This window comes from Drosophila tropicalis, unplaced genomic scaffold (assembly GCF_018151085.1).
Source record: "Drosophila tropicalis isolate 14030-0801.00 unplaced genomic scaffold, ASM1815108v1 contig_845, whole genome shotgun sequence".
NCBI classification, from domain to species: Eukaryota; Metazoa; Arthropoda; class Insecta; order Diptera; family Drosophilidae; genus Drosophila; species Drosophila tropicalis.
The window spans coordinates 11,662,105-11,684,020 of record NW_027173338.1 but is presented as its reverse complement, the minus strand read 5'-3'; the positions used below and the strand labels follow the sequence as shown (position 1 = coordinate 11,684,020).

General features: G+C 37.6%; 3 protein-coding genes across 5 annotated transcripts in view; 1 reads left to right on the top strand and 2 right to left on the bottom strand.

Moving 5' to 3' along the window:
- The window catches only part of LOC137580421 (uncharacterized), a 29,328-nt gene that overhangs the window by 4,997 nt on the left and 2,415 nt on the right, over nucleotides 1–21,916 (top strand). The window contains exon 2 of one of the 3 annotated variants that reach the window (XR_011033005.1): nucleotides 20,411–20,509. The exons of 1 other annotated variant lie outside the window; for it this stretch is intronic. Coding sequence is in view for 1 of the 2 variants with exons in the window: in XM_068294456.1 (XP_068150557.1) it covers nucleotides 21,274–21,329 (56 nt within the window). In the remaining variant the exon portion in view is untranslated. Of the gene's footprint in view, nucleotides 1–20,410; nucleotides 20,510–20,900; nucleotides 21,330–21,916 lie in introns of those variants that run through there. One more of the 3 variants, XM_068294456.1, reaches the window with a different exon arrangement.
- AstC (Allatostatin C) lies at nucleotides 7,224–13,628 on the bottom strand. Its single transcript, XM_068295193.1, has 5 exons — nucleotides 13,571–13,628; nucleotides 13,350–13,391; nucleotides 8,346–8,461; nucleotides 8,148–8,284; nucleotides 7,224–8,090 (listed from the first exon to the last, which is right to left on the bottom strand). Exons 3-5 carry the CDS (start codon nucleotides 8,442–8,444, stop codon nucleotides 7,964–7,966), a joined length of 363 nt encoding a protein of 120 aa, XP_068151294.1. The 5' UTR covers nucleotides 8,445–8,461; nucleotides 13,350–13,391; nucleotides 13,571–13,628; the 3' UTR covers nucleotides 7,224–7,963.
- Nucleotides 17,068–19,237, bottom strand: AstCC (Allatostatin double C). Its single transcript, XM_068294458.1, has 5 exons — nucleotides 18,499–19,237; nucleotides 17,549–17,729; nucleotides 17,371–17,468; nucleotides 17,238–17,295; nucleotides 17,068–17,183 (listed from the first exon to the last, which is right to left on the bottom strand). Exons 1-5 carry the CDS (start codon nucleotides 18,904–18,906, stop codon nucleotides 17,068–17,070), a joined length of 861 nt encoding a protein of 286 aa, XP_068150559.1. The 5' UTR covers nucleotides 18,907–19,237.

The window sequence follows — 21,916 nt, the reverse complement described above, 5'->3', positions numbered from 1 at the left end:
GCCCCTTAGCCTCTGATCCGCACACCAAGCCACCGTCACCGACATCCATCCACCGCCCGCGCAGCTGCTGCCGCTGCTGTTGGTGAATCGAGTTGAAGTTGGAGTAAAGTGGAAATGGTAGCCAAGTAGCTGAAGCTGATGCAGCTTCTGCTGCTGTTGCTGCCTCAACTGGGATGTGGATGTCTTGGGTATCTCCTACTCTTGTGGCATACACAAGATATTTTTAATGGCCCCGGCTTTAGCTTCCTTTATTTTTTCTGTTTTTGTTTTGCGTTGCCTCCGTTTATTTTTTTTCGTCAGATTTTTGTGAATGAAGTTGTTTTTAGACACACGGCAGCGGCACCATTATCGCACTGACATGTCTGGCCAGAGATGTCGTAGTCGTAGTTGAAGTTGAAGTCGCAGTTAAAGTTAAAGTCGCTCCCATGCTCCTCGTACTTCACCGCCCACTTGTTGCTGTGTCACCTGTTGATGGATTTGGTTGTTTGATTAACATGGAAATGGCAATGCAGGACAACGTTTGATGTATTGAGTGGAGTGGAGGGTTTTGGATGTGGAGTCTGTGCCTCTCTGGGTTTAAGTGACTTTATCTCTCTGCCTTACAAGTTTGTTGTCCGAATGTCGATCGCTGGTTTGTTGGGTGAATACAAGTTGTAAAATTGCAATTCAGGTAGATTAGAGAATCAAGCAGCAGTCGGGCGGCAGCTGTCTCCTGGCTCATTAGAAATCGCTTAAGAACATTGGCTTAGGTAAAGTCCACAGTCCTACTACCTGCTCCCTCTTCCTTTCCACCGCTATATATTGGCCAAGTTGTGGCAATGGAAATATCAGTTTGCCCTCAGCTGTCCGACAATCAAGATGTCTTTATCGATCTCAAAACTTTTGATCATTTCACTGATCATCTGTTGCTGTTCGGCTCGTCCAAAACTGCCGTCTCAAGTGTCGTCCTCCAATGAGGTAATTCCTCTCCAAAGTGAGGAGAATATCAACAACGAAATCCTACAAGAGCTTGCAACAATCAGTAAGAAAATAGACCGAAATGGTAACTACCCGATGAAGCGACGCTCGTTTTATCAACCGAAAATGATGCCGACCTTGCGAAGAAGTCCATTCCTGGAGAGATTCTACAATTTACCAACTGCCATCACCCCAGGTGGTGGAAACTACTATAGAAACGATGTCCGGCCTATGTCTACCTTTGAAATTATGGAACCAGAAGGATTTTACTGACCCCCAGCCAAAGAAATTCACTAATATTAACTGTAATTGTAAAGAATCTTTAAGAGTTTAGTTCCTTTTTTTTAATAAACCAAATTATATTACATCAATCTCTAGTTTTCATTTCTTTTGGGTCATTCGATTCATCTTCGGCTTCATCTTTGAATGATTTCATTTCGATTTCAGTTTTCATTTATTCGCTTTCGAGAATATATGTCGATCATTTAATCAATGTTCAGGGGGCTACCACCAAAGGATGGATTCTTGTTCATTGTATCGTTTGGTCTTATCCACTAACAACAATCAACACTCAAATCAACAACAATCTGAACAAACTACAACAACATAATCAGCGAGAATAAACCACCGTGGAGGCAGAATGTTAAAAAAGTACGAAAAGAGAATTAAAAGAGGAGCAATCCCTTGTAGCAAGACCTCTGTGAGTGGTTTGGTAAATACATTCATGTATCCATGACCATTCCACTAAGACAGACGACGATATGTCGAGAGTCCCATGTATTTTGCGTGTGTGTTGGTGTGTCTACACATCCCCAAGGAATTTCGTGTTCTTGCTTTCTGTTGTTCTCGTTTGTTTTTGCAGGACAAATCTATAAGCGAGAAGCAACTTTAGCTTCGGGGGCCAGCAACAAGTGTTCCAAATCAAAACGGAAGCAGAGAGTCACAATGGCAAAGACTTGGGGCAGGCAGCTTCTTTATTCCTCATATGTATGTACGTACATGGCTTTTTGGTTCGACATGGCAAAAGCATTTGGAAAATGTAATTTACAACAGCAGCAACAACATCAGCAGCAGCAACAACTTCACACACAAACGCAACTGGTCAACTTTGGGTTGTCGGAGGCATCAACCAACCTCTTCTCAACCTCAAGTTGAACGGCATCACCTGCCACCGATCTCGCACTGCAGGCGCTCTCCTTGGATACAAAAACAAAAGAAGCTTGACTTAGAGACTCAAGAGACTCGACTAAATGATACCCAGTCTAGGTCGGTTTATTTCCAATTCTAAAACTCATATGGCCCATCTCTCTAATTGAGGTGGTTTCCTTATCCACTTGTGGTTCAGTCCCAAGACTTTTAGTCCATCATATCCTGCAGCTTGTAATGGACACTGGGCCATAATATATATCACAAGGAGGAGAAGAACAAGTCAGCTTTGATTTTAATTTTAAACTTTTTGTTCTTTATTCTTCGCTCTCCTCCTTTGCTTGATAGCTTCTGTGCACTCAAGTTTTTCTCTGTGCGTCTTTTTTAATTTGCTGCACCGCTTCATAGAGCATTTTTCATTAAATTCCTGAATTAAGGCATTCCACCATCCCTCCCATTTGGTCTTTGGTTGTTCGTGAAATAAGAGCAACATTGGCAACATTGTCCAAAGAGCGACGACATGGTGACGGCAACAGCAGCAACGGCCACGATGGCAACGTCCAGAGGAAACTGCTACCAACTACCCAACTACAACTACCGGTTACATTGGGAGTTTGACCAAACGACGCACACACACACACACACACACGGTCAGTCCAAGGTGCCCCGCAGTTGTTGGAATTTCATATTTTCTTGATGTTGTTGCTGTTGCCCTTTTGCAGCAACTAGTCGAGATTGAACCACTACCAACAACAGCAACACCAACATGAACAGCAGCAACTCTGAACCCAATAGGAGTCTGCATAACCGAATCGTCCATTAGCAACAACACTAACAACCTTTTCGATTTGCATCTTACCCAAAGAGAATTCAATTAGACATAAAACTATTCTCAAAGATTTATGGAAAACAATCAACCTTAAACTTATGATCAATTCAATGACTTAGTTCGGCTAATGACAACCAACAATGGCTTAAATCATCAGTTTACTTCACATATTTATTTCATCTTTAATATTTTGGTTGACAGGATGTCTTTGAATCCCTTTTTAACGAGATTTCGACAAAATTTTAAGCTTTTAGCTGATCTGTATTTGAAAAACCATTGCGGCTTTACTATCGATGTAACTGTAAGAACTACTAGTCGAAATCTTTCAAAATGTAATATCAACACATAATATTCTACAAGGCTTTTAGTTAAATTGAATGTCATATTTTTCAATACATAATACTTTACATAACCAAGTCGATCAATAAATCGCAAAACACAAGTTGCCAATCTCTATTAATTTTCATTCAACTCATAACTTTTGCATTTTTTCTTTATGCATTTACTTAAAAAAAAAAGCGGGGAAAAACATTATGTTAATGGCAAAGCGGCTCGGCTACTCCTCTCATTATCCAACCTCCCAGCTACTATGCTTTGAACTCTCCTCACTTAGATCCTGATCACACCCAAAGAGGCAACATAGTAGCCCCGGTTTTCTTTTTCTTTCTTCAGCTATGCAGCTACTTGCCCAAGTACAATCACTTAAGGCCAACTCAACCTCCGCCTCAGACCCGATGCCAGTGCCCACATGAATTCAGAGCATTTTCTAACTTCCTTTTACCAATAGAACAAAACCAGCACACAAAGAGCCGCGAATAAAGTGGTATGACAACGACCACGAACGGCCGACTACAACGTCGCGACGACGACGACGACGAATGAAGAGCACAGATGGGTGGCTAAGAGATGGGTGGAAAGATGATCACCAGACGTCAGAGGTGGTAAGTCAGAGCGAAAGAAGCAGAGAGTGAGGTTGGGTGGAGAGGGGCAGACAACTACCAGGAGGCGACCCAAAGCTATGCGCGCAAAAACGGGCGCAAGATCAAGCCACAAGTCAAGTCCAAGAGGCTCACAGGCAGGAGCAGCATCCGAACGGGCGGCGGCTGCATAGTTGACCAGATCAAGACTTGCTCGGGGTATAGGCGATCAGTTGAATTATAAACATTAGTGATGGGAGCGGGAATCGTGAGTTGAGTGAAAGAATTTGACTGGATCGATTTCAGTCCGAAATGATGTCCATTTAAAGATTGATAGTAAGGTAGTGAGTAGTTAAGGTAGTAACCTAACAGCTTTAGATATCAGATAAATCCAAGCTGCAGGTTTATTTCTTAGCTAATTTTGAAGTTGAATCCTTACTCAATTTTAAGTTCATTAATTGATCTAGAGTTTACTTAAATCCCTTCTTTAAATTCGCAAATGGTTTAAATATAGAAGGTCTGGAATTTTCTTTGTCCAATGTTATAAGGTCCTTTCATTCTAATACTAAATCCAGACAAAACTCTAATCTACATAAACTTAAATGTGGATCATGTGGATGTGGGTCATTCCAAGGTATTGTGTGCATTTTGAATCAATCTTTTATTGAAAAGTTCCACCTCTAATATCAACTAGATACAGATATGCGCATCGACTGCAACTGCGACTGCGACTCCTCAGTCGGCTGAGAGTTGGAGTTGACTGAGCGACGACTGCGCAGCTGCAGATACACTTTAGGGGCCATGACATGACTCGCATACGAATTATTATAAACGATCTGGCGCAAAAACTAACAAGCGGTGGGGCACTCTCTCCCTAACCCCCTCTCGAGATCTCTCTGTCTCCATCTCTTCATCTCCATTTGCTCCCTGTCTCTCTTTCTCTCTCTCTCTTTTTCTCTTTGGGGAATGGGTGACCGGCGCGGACGAGTTATGGTGGCCAATTGCAAAGTTAATGGAGTTTGGCTACTCCAGCAGCGAGACGAGATGGTTACGCAGATGGAAAGCGGAAGGTGAACGGATGCAAGACTAAGGCGTTGTCTACGAAACAGAGAGAGGGAGAGGAAGAGAGACAGAGAAAGAGGGAGAGAGAGTGTGGTAGCTACTGGTCGCAACTCTGGCCAAGATTGAACTTAATTTTGCACAAATGCAATTTATAGAAAATTGTTTGCCACTTGTTTTCCTCGTTGCTGATGCTGGGGCTGCCGCTGCCACTGCCGCTGCTGCTACTCTTGGCTGAAGGCAGAAGCTAAAAATGCAACGGATAATAAATGCAGGTAGCTGCCTACAGCGTGCCCATTATTTAAATTTTTGTTGTTGCTCTTCTTTTCGTTCTCTTTTTTTCTGTTTTTTTTTTTTCAAAAATTAACAATTAAAATGTCTAATGGTAAAAAGGCGGCATTGCCATCGCCATCATCAACATCGTCGCCGTTGCACGTTGTCCATTGCCCAGGACCCACTTACCATCATCATAAAGTGGCCTAGGTCGTCGTCGTCGTCGTCGTCACTGACGGACTTCTTGGAACTACTGGGCATCAGCATTCACTTTGGCATTCTGGCAATTATTCTCCCCTAATCAAGTGAACGTGGATTTGCATTTATGCAGAGGAAGTGGAAATTGCCATATGGATTAGTGTGTCTTTGGCATATTTTTATTAGGGGTATAAGTGAAAATCCATTTGTTTGCCATCACAACAATGGCAAAGGGACAAATCCGCGAAATTCCCTCTGGCTAACACTTCAGGTAGTTTTTAACTCCGTTTTCGAAATCAGCTATAAAAGTCGTTAGTTACCTCATCCAGCGATTCAGTCTCGTTCAAATTTCGTGCAATCCGTGCAGAAAAAAAAGGAAGAAGAGCAAACAGAATGCTGATCGTACGCTATCTAATTGCTTTAGTGTTTTCCGTCTTTATGATGGCCACATCATTGAGAATCGAAGAGCGCTGGCGACGGGGCCATGGCTATAAGATATCCACACCGGATCGTTTGGTCATACAAATGGGCCAAAATGGAGATGGCTCATCTGTGAATCATTTGCAACGCAGACGTCTGAATATCTGATCTCTTGGATAAAATTGAATCGTCAATCAATTTAATCCCCGTATATCGAAATATATAGAAATCTTACTAATCGAGTGATACAATGTGCATACAACAGTCGCCGAAAGTTATATTCAAAGAATCCTTTATCCTTAATCCTATTTCAAATAGCAAAAATTGTATATTAATTTCTAAGAAATGGATTAGTTTTAAGCCAAATACTTTACTAGTTTGTCAAAAATATATAATAAATTTTGAAAGCAAATATTATTTCTTTTAATTAGTTTCAGTCATTAAGAAGAGATTGATTAAAAGACTTACAAATTAATATATTTGGTTATAGAGATTTTCACATTTCGTTGCTTTTGAAGTTCCCTCTGAAATCTATACTCATATATTCGTTATACACATTTCTGCCTGCTACAAACATTTCGGGTATAACTTTCTATTTTATGGATATATTTGTATATCTTTTTGCTCTCTTAAAATCTTATTCTGTAACAAATCGTATAAAAATATGAAAAACCAGAAGGCCGGGGCTAACTTCGACCGCGTCAAACTTTGTATACCCTTGCTAGTTTTTTGTTACTCTTTTCTTATGGCCGGAAAAAGCGGAAAAGCGTTTTATCTAAAAAGTCTTATGTCTTATAATTGACAAAAGTCACAGTGTTCGACCGATCGTTTCTATGGGAGCTAAATGATATAGTCACCCGATCTTCATCAATTTTGACACAGTGATAAGTCATAATAAATCGTATAATAAACTCACTCAAATTTACGGTACATCATCTCGATATAATGACCAAATCAACGCTATAAATTAATACATCAAAATTTTTCACTAATATTACATAAAAATCTAATTATATCAGAATTCAAGATTGAAAAATTGATGTCTCAAATTTTTTGCCGCCACTGTACGGTATATACAAGCCTACATGCAAAATTTCAACTCTGTAGCTGTTAAGGTCTAGGAGAAGTTTGCGTTAATCCAGAGGGACGGATGGACATGGCTATATGAACTTGTCTCGTCGTACTGATCAATAATATATATACTTTGTACGGTGGGAGATGCTTCTTGACCAAAAATAATATATTTAAAAGTCCCAAACAGAGTAAGTTTTCTTTGGTCTATAAAAGGAGTTTCGATTGTTAATTCCCGAGACTTTAAGATGTCATTGGAATGATCTAACTTTCTAGATTCGCAAATAGTTAATCAGAACTATTCTAATAAGGAAAGTACAGACAAATTTAGGAAATAATAACGACACTTAAAATTTCTTCAACATTTGCGCGCATTTATTTGGATTCTTTTACGTATGTATATATATCTAAATAAATAGGATTTATATTACATTTAATGTTTTAGACATAAATTGGTATTATGTGAATAATTTCATTTGTGTTTGAGCCCTGTCCGGCAATGTGTTATGTTATTTATAGTACAATAGCTGAAACATTGAATTTACAAAAGTAAAATTGTGGAATACATTTGCTTAAATCGTATATTATTTTACCATACCATATGCAGGAAAAATGAAAGGTAAAGGTAAATGAAAAGGATTGAAAACCAAGTGCAAAGAGAGTAAATGATAAATTTATTTTCAAATATTTATTCGTATTTGTTTAAAACATTATTCTGTTTTATTTTTAATTGTAATTGTTTGTTTGTTTATTTTTATCTTTATTTTAATTATGTGAAACTACAATGAAGCATTTTTGAATTAGGTTTTCCTTGTGTGTGTTTTATTCATAGACATTCATATCGATTAATTAGACAAATTTGAGTCTCTTAGCTTATGTTTAATTGCACTAGAATATTTGCATTAAATGTTGTTGTTGTTCTTGTTGTTTCTGTGTGTGTTTGATCTCTGGTTTCCATTGGAAATGTGTGAAAATGTTAATTTTTCATGTTCTAGAATTCATTTGTGTTACTTGGTTATTTGTTTTCTTCTATCAAGGGCTTTCGGCATTATGAAAACGTTGTTGATCCTTCTTAAATTTGGTAGTTCAAAATTTACTTCTTAAAGCACGAGATGGGATTGAAATAGCATTGCCGATATCTCACTTGACGTTTGCTTTCGGGCAGACGGTAAAGTTCATTCACATTGCCATAGGTGGGAGTACGCAAATAGGCACTATAACTGCGGATTACGAATTCAATGGCAATTACAGTCCCAGGGATTGAATTGAACTCTTACCTGGGTCGGTATTGGGCGAACAGCATTTGCAAGCGATCCATCGGTATGTTGGGATAGATTGCCTGAGCAGGCATATCGTAGCCGCCATAAGAACCACGTACATCGTCACTGTCCTGGCCATCTAGTCCATCGGTTTCCTTTTTAAATGAGAAGTTATGAATTTAGTTGCATTCGTCTGTTGAATTAAGATTAACTTACAGGTCCTGTTTCGCCTGTGGAAGGACGTGCTTCGCTCAGGGCAAAGAGCAGAGTCAAGAGGAGACCGTAACACAAAAGTATTTGCACAAATTTCATCATTTTGAATCGGTTTTTGGCTGAAATTGTAAATTATACATATTATACATTATTAATGACAGCAGAGGATATAAATTATGAATCCTGTTAAAGTTGTACTTTTTGTTTAGTTTGTTTAACTCATTTTACTATGACAACTGAACACGTGTACAGTGGACACTCACAAAGAGAAAGAGTCCTTCGAGGCACTTAACTCGGACATAATAATTGCAAAGCTTTTACTGATTATGTTTATAAGTTTCCTTTCGCTGTTTGTTTTGCCGTTTCCTTTGATTATAAAGGGTTTTGTTAACCCTAATCCTTAAGCTGGACTCTCTCTTTCTCTAACGATAAGCTACCACATAAAGAGAAATATTCTAGTGGCAGTATTTTTAATTAAAGGTCACAGACGTTGCATATTTTCCAACTTTATGTTCTGGTTAACAAAGGTAATGGAACTACGGCCAAGTCCGAACACTTGTTGCCACAAACGTGATGGACATAGCTAACAAGATGGAAAGTGGCAGTTGAAGATGGGAGTGGGTGGCAAAAGTAACAACTTGAACTTGTTCATAAAGAGGGAGCAAGCGGGAGGGAGGCTGCGTTGAAGGTACAAGTGCATTTCCGCAATTAAAAACGGATATGAAAGTTGCATTTTGAAACAGAAATAGTAACTAAAACTTGCAACGTGTGGCCAGCCAGCAAACAAAACAACAATTGGCCAAGCTTAAATTGATTTCAGACTTGGAGAATGAGAGAGAGAGAGAGAGGGAGAGGGAAAGAGAACAGGCTGGAAACGTGATTGAAGTGAAGAATAACTGACCTTGCAGATTGCGCAATGCGATTTGTTTTTCCTTTTCCCTGACATGCAATGCAAATTTCTATGAAGATTTCTAATTAAATGTGGAATACATTAGCATGAGTCAAATCAAAGGAAATGTCAAATAATTGGCCATCCGAATGGGAATATGTATATGCATAATTAATGTGAGATATAGACACTTAATCATCCTCTTGCATCTTTGCCACACACACACACACACGCACACGTCATGAATATGTGAGCAAAATAAATCCCATTTAGGACATATAATGAACATGCAACAAGTAGTGGGGTAAGTAGAAAAGAATAAGGTGTGTGAGGCGGGGGAGGCGGGGAAGGCAACTTGATGTTAGCCGTAAATTTTAATCACCTACATCATCTTTGGTTTCTTTTAGCTGCTGTTGCAAGCAACTTCCCATAAAAAACCCACGACAGGAATATGGCACCATTTTACGACTTTAATTTTCTTGAAGAAAACAAATTTCCACAGACATCTGAAAAGTCCAAAATGAATGAAAAGTGAGTGCCTGACAGGTGCTAGTCCAACAAAAAGGTGCCAAAATTAGACACGTTAATGCTTTTCAAAAGGACAAAGAGAGTGATCAATGCTGGCCAAAGGTCTTAAAGAGACAAGCAATAGTTTTAATGCGTTTTTAACCAATCAGCCCTAGGATACTCTTGATATGAATAGGCCAAAAAATTATCTTCTTAAATAAGATAATAATTTTATGTTGAATGTTAAATTTTATTACAAACCTTTCGCTTGAATTTCTAAAGACGACTCGTTGGCTTTAAAAACAAACTCGAATGACGCACGAAGTGAAAATTCTTGACAAACTGTTTTAGCTAAGCAAGTGTCAGTAGAAGGTTTTCAAACCAAAATCGAATCAAATTCAGTTTATCAACTGAATTTATCTTTTGCCAAACTCAAACATAGATTGGGAATATGTATATATAGATTTACTAGCAAGTGAAACTCTTAAAACATTTGTCGAGCTAATCATGCCACGCATAGATAATTATATTGCCACATAATAAATATTTATTCACCCTCACTTCGTCATCACCTCCTTCTCTCATGGTTTCTTCTCCAGTTGCTCCATGCAATTCGCCACCACCACCAGCAGCAGGAGCGCCATCAGCGGCAGCAGCCATAAAGTGTTTGATAGATTATAAGCCACTACTACTTACTCTATGGGGTAGAAATAGAGATTGAGTGGGGGCGGTGGAATACAATTTTGCGATAAATAGGTACAAAAACTAATATCAAAAAGCCGGCAAAAGGCAAAAATAGAGATACAGAGAATGAGAGAGAGAGAGAGAGCTAAAAAAATTATTGCCCATGGCAGGCAAATGGCAAACAACTTGACTAGGCGAGATCAAATGGAATAATAAACTCAAAGCCAAAGCCCAAAACCCGAACCCGAGCACAGATGAGGGGGTAGAAGAAGTTTGCCCCCGTAACTAAACATAATCAGGACACTTTTATGGCCACTGATAAATAATGCTCCAATGTTAATTGGAAATTTAATATCAACCAACGCAAAGCAAAAACCTGACAGCGTCGGACAGTGCAAAAAAGCAAAAGAAAAATGCAATTTTCACTAAACTAAACTATGACTCAGGGACACACACACACAGAGAGATAGAGAGAGAGAGAGAGAGAGAGGGGGGGAGAGATAGAGAGAGACAATAAAATAAAAGAATCATTTTACATTACTTAAAGAAAACTTTTTCTGTTTTCTGTTAATTTTCCTCAAGTTTAAAATTAGCCAAAAGAACAAATGCCTTGGACAAATATTTGCTACATTGCCTGCCTAAGGCATCATTAATATGTCTAAAAGGCACTCGAAAGTTGAGCAAAGTGGCATGGGTAGAGAGGGGCGGGATGTGGGTTGTCCAAGTGATTTATATGGTCATATGATATTTTTGTTAAGGAAAATTAAAATTACGTCAAACGCACTTGTCACACGGTGAGGTAACGTCAGACAGCTTCAAAAAGACAAAAAGGAAACAAAAGAAATTACTTTACAAAAAGAAATGTTGCCTACTTTTTGGCTCCGGCTAGAAGTCGCTTCAAATTACGTTCGCAACTTTATGTTGCGGTTTCTGCGGTCTCATATAACCAATTGATTTCTGGCTAGGTATATCTGCATACATCAAAGAGTCAATTAAACGGAAGGATTGAGTCGCATACTTTTCTAGATCCAATTTTAAGTACTAAGGACTAAAAATATGGAATTTCAGGCCGTCATGTGAGTATCTAATGTTTTGTATAAAGTGGGACAGGAATTCCTTTGAAAAAATGTTTGAATAATTCCTAGTGGAAATACTTTTGGCATTTAAAATAACAAGAAATGCATAAGAAATTTCTAGAAATAAAAGTAAATTATGACAATTTTTTAACCAGAAATGAAGGATTGTTGTTCCGGGATAACTGAGTTGATTATGACTGAGCTGATCTAATGTAGTATTTATATAGCTGTCATTTATGACAACTTGCGAAGTTTCATTTTATCATCCATGAGAAATGTTTTGGCCTAGATTATTTGTTTTCTCAATATTTTGTTTTGCCTCTGTGAATGAATGAATGACTGACTGACTTCTAGCCTATAGGAATTTGTTTTCTGAATGCTAAAATTAGCTGCTCCATTCGAAACGCCCTTTGGGTTTATCTCTTATGCAGACAACTTTCTTCACAACAACAAGAACAACGAATTCTAATAAATATTAAATGCAATTGAGGTTTGATTTTGATTTGCTTGGTGTTGCCCTTTTTTTTCGTCTGCCCTGAAAAGTAGGCAATTGAAATGATTTCTTCGGACTTGATGAAAATGCTTCAACTGACAAGGATATGTGAGTATAAGCAGATGGAAATCAACAAATGGAAAGAGTTTTTACATTCCCTCTGCACATCATTAATAATTCACATAATTTTTCAATGGTTCTCCCACTACTACTCATAAGGACCTTTTTGTTTTGTTGGTTTGTGTGTTACATGTTTCCTCAAAGTCCCTCAAGTGAGGACAATTTCTCTATGACATATGCATATATTGTGTATATATTTTATATTTTTAACATTTGAATATATGCAAAAAGGAAATGGTGGCAAAAACAAAACCAAAAGCCCATGATTCATAGCAACAACTTCACCATATTTGTCAAGACTTTCGTTTGGAAGTAGGCCAAGGACAGGGACCAGGCTAATTTCCATTTGACATTTTAGCAATGTGTGTTATATTTTTGAACTAATAGACCAAATATGAAACAAGAATCTAAAAAGTCAGATTTGACTCTCATAAATGATTCGAAATGTGTTTAAACTTACAATCGCACCTGTCGTAAGGGATGTCAAATGTTCTATGAAACTTTAAGCATTCGCTATTCATTTGAACGTTACGAAAAACATGTATTTATTAATGCATATACAATTAGATTATTTATTTAGGTTGATATTTTTCCTATAAGACACCATTTTCTAACCAATCGATAATGACTTGACATAATTCACACAAACAAACTCAAAATACTTTTGACAGTTTTGCATGTCTTTTGATTTGACTCAAATTTTAATCATCTTTTTAATGATTTACGATAAAAGGTATTGAAATGCTATAAATTTTAGTTGTCTGAGGGTTTTAGTTTTCTCTTTTTTTTTTATTATTTTAAAACATTAAACTAAGAACTTGAAAAAACATTTGTATATTTGTTAAATAAGCTTAGAAAACTTAACTTCATTTAAAAAAACAGATCAATTATAGGTTTATCTGGTTTCTGAGCTCTAAGAAGTTACTTGGTCTTTGACAAATCTTACAAATTTTCAATTCAATTCAATTTCAAAACTCTTAGTTTGAAACTAAAAAGGAATCTTAAAAACTCAGACAATTTCTCGTCTATACTGAATAACTGAAAAAGTTTTTGAAGCTTTCTAATATTCGTTGATTATTTACGGGGTAAAGTCAATATGACAAACCTCAAATATATCTCAATTGCCGTTAGATCTAATAAACTTTATGTGTCCACAAACACAAGGACTTATTTCAATTAGTTTGTGTATTAAAACGATTGATGGTCACTCAATGCAAACAGATATTAACTTGACTCACCGCAGCTAGGTCCTTGAATGGTTTGGATGGTTCTGCGAATTGCTGGCAAAATTCAACAAGCGTCGGTAAAATTGACAATTTTTGGCGCCGGGCGTAAAATAGAAATGAGTCGAAATGTTTGTTTATTGGTTGAATTAACTTGTTTTTATAACTGTAAATATGTGTATTTTGGACAAACGGAAAGAAGTTTTGGGTTCTTTTGATTAACTTTGTTGGCCTACTTGTTGCTGCTTTTGGGCTGTTGCTTGATTGGCTGCGATGTGAACGCCAAGAAGTGAAATTGTTAACTCGATGTTGGCCATACACTTTGCTGGGCTTTATATACAAAATAGCAAACTGGCGACAGCAGCGACGCTGACAGCAGCAGCAGCAGGAAGCACGAGCAGGAAGAGGGACTGCGACCGAGCGAGAGGGCACAACGAATGTGAGCGACAGAGAGGAGGAGAACAAGGTGGGTGGCGGTGTTGGCCAGAGAAGCACCAGCAGGCGATTGTGATTGCTGCTAGGTAGGACGTCTCTTCAGGCAAGCTTTATGCTTGTTTTTTTGATTTTTTGCCAAACGATTTTGCAACAGGCAACACTTGTTGTTGTATGTATGTATATCCCCCGATAGGGGAGTTTTATTGAAGGAATAGATTTATTATATTAACCAAAAATAGTATTGGGTCTTAATGATGGCCGAAAACAAGTTGATTAGATTAAGTTTGAAATATTCAGAAGATTTAGATATTTACCAAATTTTGATCTGAAAATAAAAGACTATGAAAGTTGAAATAAAGAAGAATCCTGAGTGGTTTTTATTAAGTTCTGGGCTTGTTATACTTTAACTAAACATAAGATGAAGTTCAGTTTATGGTTTAACAAATAAAATCACTACAAATTGAAGCCCAACAAGGAAAACTTAAAATTTAGTTATTTTCAATTTCATTTTGCCTTTCTTTCTACCTTATCTAATTAAAGTATCCGTTGAATAAAAATTTGAAAGTAAACTGAAATAAATTGAGGAATTCTTGAACTAATTCAGAAATACTCATTTGATAACGTTTGTGTAATATCAGATAGTCAAGTATCCTCCTTCATACCCTTCCTTTTAGCTAGGTCTGAACATATATAAAAGTCAAACAAGATAGACTTATAACATTTACAGGGTATTCCCAGAGCCCATTAATATATAGGTATGGTAAGTCTAGAATGTTAACGTTGCTCAGTATAGGGCAACTTATGGCTTAGGGGCTTATTAGTTCACCACACACACACACACACAAACGCGGACTACAAGTGTGGTGAGTAAGCGGCCGAGAGCCAATGGCACCTGTTGATAAAGAAAATACTTGTTGCATACTTTGCGGCTGCCTGGTAGTTATATGTACCCGTCTATCTAACACATTTTGTCTGGCAATGACACCTAACCCAAAAGCCCATCAGATTACAAAACGAAGTGCACTTAAACCCAGGGGCAGAGCCCAAAATCTAGTTAGCTCTGGGGTCTTCGTGCAATGATTTATGAATCTGGATTGAGATAAGGTATGTGGCGACATGTGAACAAGATTATTATTTATTTTTGAAACAAACTTCCAACATCGCTGGGAAATGCGCACGCATAGGCCCCAATATGTCTGATCATCTAATAGAGGCAATTAAATGCACATAAACGTTGATTAATCTCTGTGTGTTCGCACAAATGTTAATAATAGTTGCTAGTTAGTAGTCCAGTCAAAAGCCAATAAATTAAAGTTCAGAGTTGAATAAGCCAATCAAAGTTGATGAACTACGTGTTCGCACAGATTTAAATAAAGGAGGGCGATTGCATTAATATGCAGCATGAATTTGATAAAGTTATAAGTGCAACATTTGCATCACAAAGTCAATTGATGGATCAAAGGTAGTCGAACGAAATCATTTTTCACTGCTTTCCTAAGAGAAATTTCCCCGCATTTATTTTTATTTTTGTTTAATAATATAATTGACTATCAAATGCCATGTTAACCACGTCGACTACGACGACGGGAATTCTGTGTGCTTCTTAGACTCCTGCGACTTTTACGCTCACTTCGCCCACTCCGCCCATTGCGCTTACTGCTTCCACTTCGGGTACTGCGTTCACTGCGCTCCTTTCGCTCCTTGCGCTCCCTTCGCTCCTTTCTTTCTTCGCGCTCTCTACGCTCCTTGCGCTCTTCTCTGCGTTCCCGACGATCCTCCCCATCATTATCATCATGACGACGATAATGTCTATCAAAGTGGTGTCTATGCTTGTGCTCCAAAATGCTACAATCTGTTGTGGTAGTTGTTGTTGTCGTGTCCTCTGTTGTCGTTGTTGTTGTTGTGGTTGTTGTAGTTGTAGTTGTAGTTGTAGAATTCGATGCGGCAGACACAAATGTCTTGCCAACATTTTGCCAGGATAGCAATACAAAGCCAACTAGGACCACTGTCAATGCTGAGGTCAAATGCATTTTGATATATGATCGAGATTAGTCGAGAGTATTGCTATTTATATTCAGTTGAATACTATATCTATATACGTAGATACATACATACAAATGTCAGGAAACAAACCTAGGGTGCATATAAACATTGTTCAAGTGTTTTTTGGCTAAGCGTATTTGCTAAAACTGTGGAAAATTTAGATTCCATGGCAAACAAAAAATTTGCGAATCAAAAAAATCATATGTTGGTATTTTTAGAGTCTTTTGTGAGCTATTTTAAATGTATATTTACTCTGTTTTATTCATGTGCGACAACCTTCGAATAAAGCAAACTAATTCAAGATCAAGTTCAAAGTAGGTAAGAAGTAGATAAGAATGAACATTATGTGCAGATAGATTTCAATACTAGTTAAATTTCTAGTTTTGTGTGAAATTCTCGAAAGAGAGTATCGGATATACATATCTGCTTCCCAATGGATGACCAAAATCCGATAGAAATGATCATCTTAATGAGACTAAATTAACATAGTTACAAATTAAACAGGTTCAAAAGCCGTCATGTGTCTACATAGCAAAAGGATTAAGTTCCTTTTTCTCTTTATATTTTATCAGGGCGTAATATTACAACCTCTGCTAATTTAGTTAGTTTTACTAGATGCATTTATTGTGACGTAAAGTTCCACTTCCGCTTTGGTAAAGATAAACTATCTCATGTAATGATAGACAACACGTTTTTAGTGCATGCAGTTAAATATGAACTAACTGAATGAAACTTATATACATATATACAGATATACATACATTTATTTATGGTTCATGCCAATCAGCATTAGGTACTTGCCGGATTACCATAGCCTCATAGAAATGAACTACTAAATATAATATAAATGTCTGTATCTGTGTGACTCCGTCTCCTGTGAGCCCATCTAAAAAGGCAATTTATGATCTAATTTATTTACGAGTGTCCAACTGAAAGTATTATTTCTGCTTTTTGAATGTATGTATATATATATGTATTTATAACGCACAGTCACAGTGCCAAACTAGAGATATACATATATGTATTTAAATATATTATATAGAAAGATTACATTTATAGAACTAGATACATTACAAACGATTTCAGTTAATAACGCGAACAACTTTCAGCAGTAGCAGTAATTGTAGCAGCAAAGGAAACGATTAATGTTAAATCAAAATTTGGACGAAATGACTAATTAACATACTTTAAGTCAAGAAGGAACCAAAGAAAGTAGAAGGACAAGCAGAGGGAGAAAGAGAAAGGAGGAAGTATTTTAAAAGCAGCTGACGGCATTGAAGTAACAACGCCAATACATTCGTCCACCACCGGAACCGGAACCAGAGCCACCATGCAAACGCCTGCTCGATGCTGGTAATGCTGACACTGACGCTGCAGATGATGACAATGATGATGATGCTGATGATGATGATGATGCCGATGGACCACTTCCTGCCATTGTTAACTCCGCACCGGCTCTTCTCTGAAAGCTCTTTGGCATTAACTGAAAATTTTCTCACACATCGCGGCGTTGTATACGGTCTTAAATTGCAAATTTAGGTTTTAATATCCAACTTACTGTTTCGCCAGTGGCGCGATTTATTTGATTTAAGTCTTTGAAATCATAATCAAGCATTACGCCCGGATCATCATCGCTATACATATTTAGATTGTTCCCTGTAAGCAATTAAAAAAAATGTAATCACTTCTATCATTTCGAATCTATCCCATTTCGAATCAAATTTAAGTAACCCAACCTTCATCGCCAGTTAGCCGTTGATCCAATCCATTCTGGTATTCGAATAACTTTGAATTTAGATTGTTCTTATTGCCATAGAATTCACCAATGCGATGGCCATTATGTTCGTGTTCCAGGGCATGATGCAGAGCCACCATCAAACGATCCAAAAGTAATGCCGCTCGTTTGGGTACTACCATCTATGAATGGGATTTAAAGAAATATAATTGAAATTTCAACAACAAAAATTGACTAAGGCAGACGACATTTCTTAGACTAACTTTTGACTAAAAGTGAGACATAAAGCAAATTGTCCCTATACATGCTTATATTTTACACTCAACAATTGCACTGACCTACGTTAAAACTACTTGGGAATTATAACTATATAAAACTCAACACAAAAGCCCAGTTCTCAAGTTTACTTTCTGTTTTCATGCTATGTTTTAAGTACATTATTTTCATAAAAGTTAGTTAGTTAGTTGTACTGATGACTTGATTTGTCAAAATAAAGATACTTTTCCCATTACCTGGATACGAATTCCACTTAACACCTTTTACACTTTAACTAATAGTTTAAAATATATCACTTTAGAATATCTTTTCCTACACTAACTACTATTTAAAGACAGCATAATTTCAGTAGAATTCAAGTTATTGTAATGAAACTATTCAAGAAAGTGGCGCTGACATCAAACAATAAGAAAAACGAATATATGTTGACCACGCCCATTTAAACTTAAGATTTTCAGGTACTTTAAATGACTTAAGCTTGTCTGCAGTTGGGGCAAGGAAAACCGAAAAATGAGGGAATGTCACCTCGAGGGCAAACAATCAAAAATGCTGGCCAAAAATATACAGTTACAAATTGTGTGTAAACTGATATGGATTCAAAAAAATACATAAAGTTAAAGAAGAAATGAAACTAAAAGAATGTAGATAGATATTTTTGACCAAAAACCCACGCACCGGATATTCATCATAGTTGTTGTTGTTGTTGCTGTTATTGTCTGTGTCATCATTTGGCATACTGAAAATCTCCTCCGGTTGACTGGCTCTCATCGATGATGATGCTGCTGATTCTGATGTAGATGATTTGCCACGCTTATCCTGTTCGAGCATTTCCTCAGGAGTAGAACTATCCTTTAATGTTGTTGGTGAGGCCAACATCATTCTCATTTTCATCGAGTCTTTGGAGCGCTTGTCATTTGGCTGTCTCATCAATTGCCGACACATGTGGAGATCAAAATTCTGAATGAGCACTAGAAGAACTATCAAGAGAGCTGGTAGGTGATAGGTGGTAGCACTGCTCGAGTTCATGTTCCTGTGCCTGGCAAGGCGACGTGTCCTTGCATTTTGCCAAAGCTGTTGATGCATGCCGACAAAAACTAATTAATGTCCCTCTCAGTAGATGGAGCTGGTAGTGGCTGGTTTCTTGGTTCGTTACTTGGTTCCACTTACGGTGATGCTTTTGAAATTTCAACTGAAGCGTTGCCTTTATGTGACGTACGCTTTTATAGAGCAGAGTCCACAGCAAATGTAACAATTTTCTTCCTCTTTTTTCTCTCGATTTTTCTGGTTTTTTTTTTACAATAATGAAACATTATAAATGCTTGTTAAAATGCCAAAAGCCAATGTGGTAGTGCAGTGAGAGGGGGCGGGTCAACTGGAGGGGGGTTATCAGGATCAACAGTGAAATGCTTTTTTCAGACTTTGATTTACGCTTCTTAAGCTGCCATTGGCGATGCCTGCTGATGGCTTCTTGTTGTAATTATTGAACATAAAAATCCATGTTCAGCCTGCAGCAGAGTTATTAACACACACACACACACCCACCCAAAGACATATGTGTGTGTTCGTGTGAGGCCGTTGGTGAGAGTGTATTGCACTTTTTTCGGTTCCTTTTTATGTCTAATGAGCAGCAGCATGTGAAAAATTCCATTCATAGTCCACTTGTTGCTGGGTCAACTGACTAGTGGGAGAGAATTGAGGGGGAACTCAATGTTGGACTACTTGCTGTGCGTATCCTTTGGAGCTTAAGCATTTGCATATACATATACATATATGTTTTTACATTTGCACATCATCAAGATGACTGTGACAGCTTTGCTTTCTTTAAAGCATACTTCTAGGCAAATTTGATTTCAAACAAATAAGTCTTAAGTTTCGGTACTTTGTTGTATGAGCCCAAGTCGATTAATTGAGTTTACATTTACCTGAATCTGTAAGCATTTTTCTAGGCTAAACTCAAATATTTTACCACAAATCATTTATTATAGCTTTCTGCATCATAATTTTTGCAATTTTGCAGCCCAGATCGATTAATTGATTAAAAGAATTTTACATACACATCTGCTATTCTAGGACAGCGGGAAGCCTCGTTATTATGATTATTTTCTTTAACCCAGTTCATTGACCATAAAACATTTTTCTTCGTTTTTTGACCTCTTCTTCTCTTCAGGAGTCAGCTTCCACCTCTTGTTCCTTCTCTCTACATCTGCATATACATATTTCCAAGTCTACTCACTAACTTTGTGGACTATTAATTACTCAGTGTGTAATCCACATGCAAATCGTAATCATAGCGCACTAATGAGCCCTAAACAAAACAATGAAAGTACAGTTACCCAAACATGCATAAATTTCCTGCGGCGTTTCGAAATCCTTTTTGCAATGCATATTTTGACACGATTTACTTTAATTCGTCGACATTTAGTAAAATGCTCATTTGTTTCTTAGTATTTATAAATAATAATTCATATAGAAAATTATTCATTTAAAAAACAGTTTAATTTTGAAGCAATCTCTTTTGCGCTATCAGGATTAAAATTCATCCAAGTCATTAGATAAATCTAATCATATTAGAATCCCCTTTTCGCAGATACAGTGGTGGCCAGCGTGTTCGACAAAAACTACATCGATTTCATTGCCAATACTTTCAAAAAACTAGATAAGCAAAATTCCCACACATCCTCCACCCGCTCATTAGGTAAATGGGACATTGGCTGACTTTAACGCACAGGCAGTTGCCACATTTAAATTTACTTATTCATTAAAATTCAAGATCTGCCGAGTGCAGATTCGAGATCAGTACACACAAACAACGAAAAAGCTGTATGCAACAAAGATATAGTTGTATTTGTTTTGTATTGCCAATCAAAATTTCTTTCTGTGTATTTGAGCCAGCACAGCATCCCTGGCTGCATCCTAGCAAGGACATGCGCAAAAGTTCTCGCAAGTAAACTGTCAACAAACAAGCATCAGAGAGTAACTGAGAGTAGTACAATGGGGGATGGATAAGGATGGATTGAGCGAAAGAGTGGAAGTAAGGATTCAAAAGGAGTCGTCTGCACAGCATCAACTAGACATTTTTTAAAATCAGTTTCTCGTGGTCAACCAAATGGCAAAGAGGGAATGAAATTCTATGCTCGATTCAATTGGAACAAGCGAAACTATATAAACGACAGTGGCCAGTGGAAGCGAAACGTAGGAGCCAGAGGACGAAGGACAAGAAGAGTGCCGTTAGTCGTGGGAAAAAATGTTGCAGTTGTTTTTGTAATTGTTGTATCGAAAGTGCATGGAAATGCGCCACACACAAGCAATTAGCAAAATCAGAACAACATCTGTAACAAAAGATGACAAAATGTCAAGGACTTAAGTGAGCGACAAGGCGTACAATACGAGAGTGGAAATTATAGCGCATTAGGATTTGTTTGTCTGCCTAAGGAAAGGTCCTCAAACAGGATGCGTGCCTACTACAGTGCAAAGGATAAACGCAAATACGGCGATATGAGCTATGAGTAAGTAACCAACCTGAGAAGGAGAAAGAGAGAGATTCAGTGCGAGTGAGCGAGAGAGAGAGACAGAGACGTAGCAGGTAAAGTAATAGTAAAGGAAAGCCATGACAGGTGTGCCCTGTGCCCTGTGTTTGCTAAAATGACTAAAAAGTGAATGCAATTTGAAGGCTGAATATTTGATCAAGTCGAAATGCAATTTGAATCGTCAATAACCACAAATTTGGTAAAAGTAAACAGAAGGGCGAAGAAAGGAAGAGACAGTGCAAGGGGGATATTTTACGGCAGAATAAACAAATGGAGCATTGTCTCTGGTACTTGCATATTCATGTGTCAGCATCTCTTCACACGAGTTTATTCTGTACATAATAAAATATCCAACAGCAATTCAGAAAACCCAAGAATCTTGCGCCATCACTTAGAAGGGGTAAAAGTAGTTGAGACAGGGAAACGAGGCAGCGTCGCGGAAGAGTGTAGAGTGCTTTATCTCAAGAAATTCTGACTGAGTGCTCCTTTATTATATAGTTTGCTGCCTGAATTAATGAGTGTCAGCATAAAAATTATCATTTAAGCGAAACCTTTCCAAGACCACA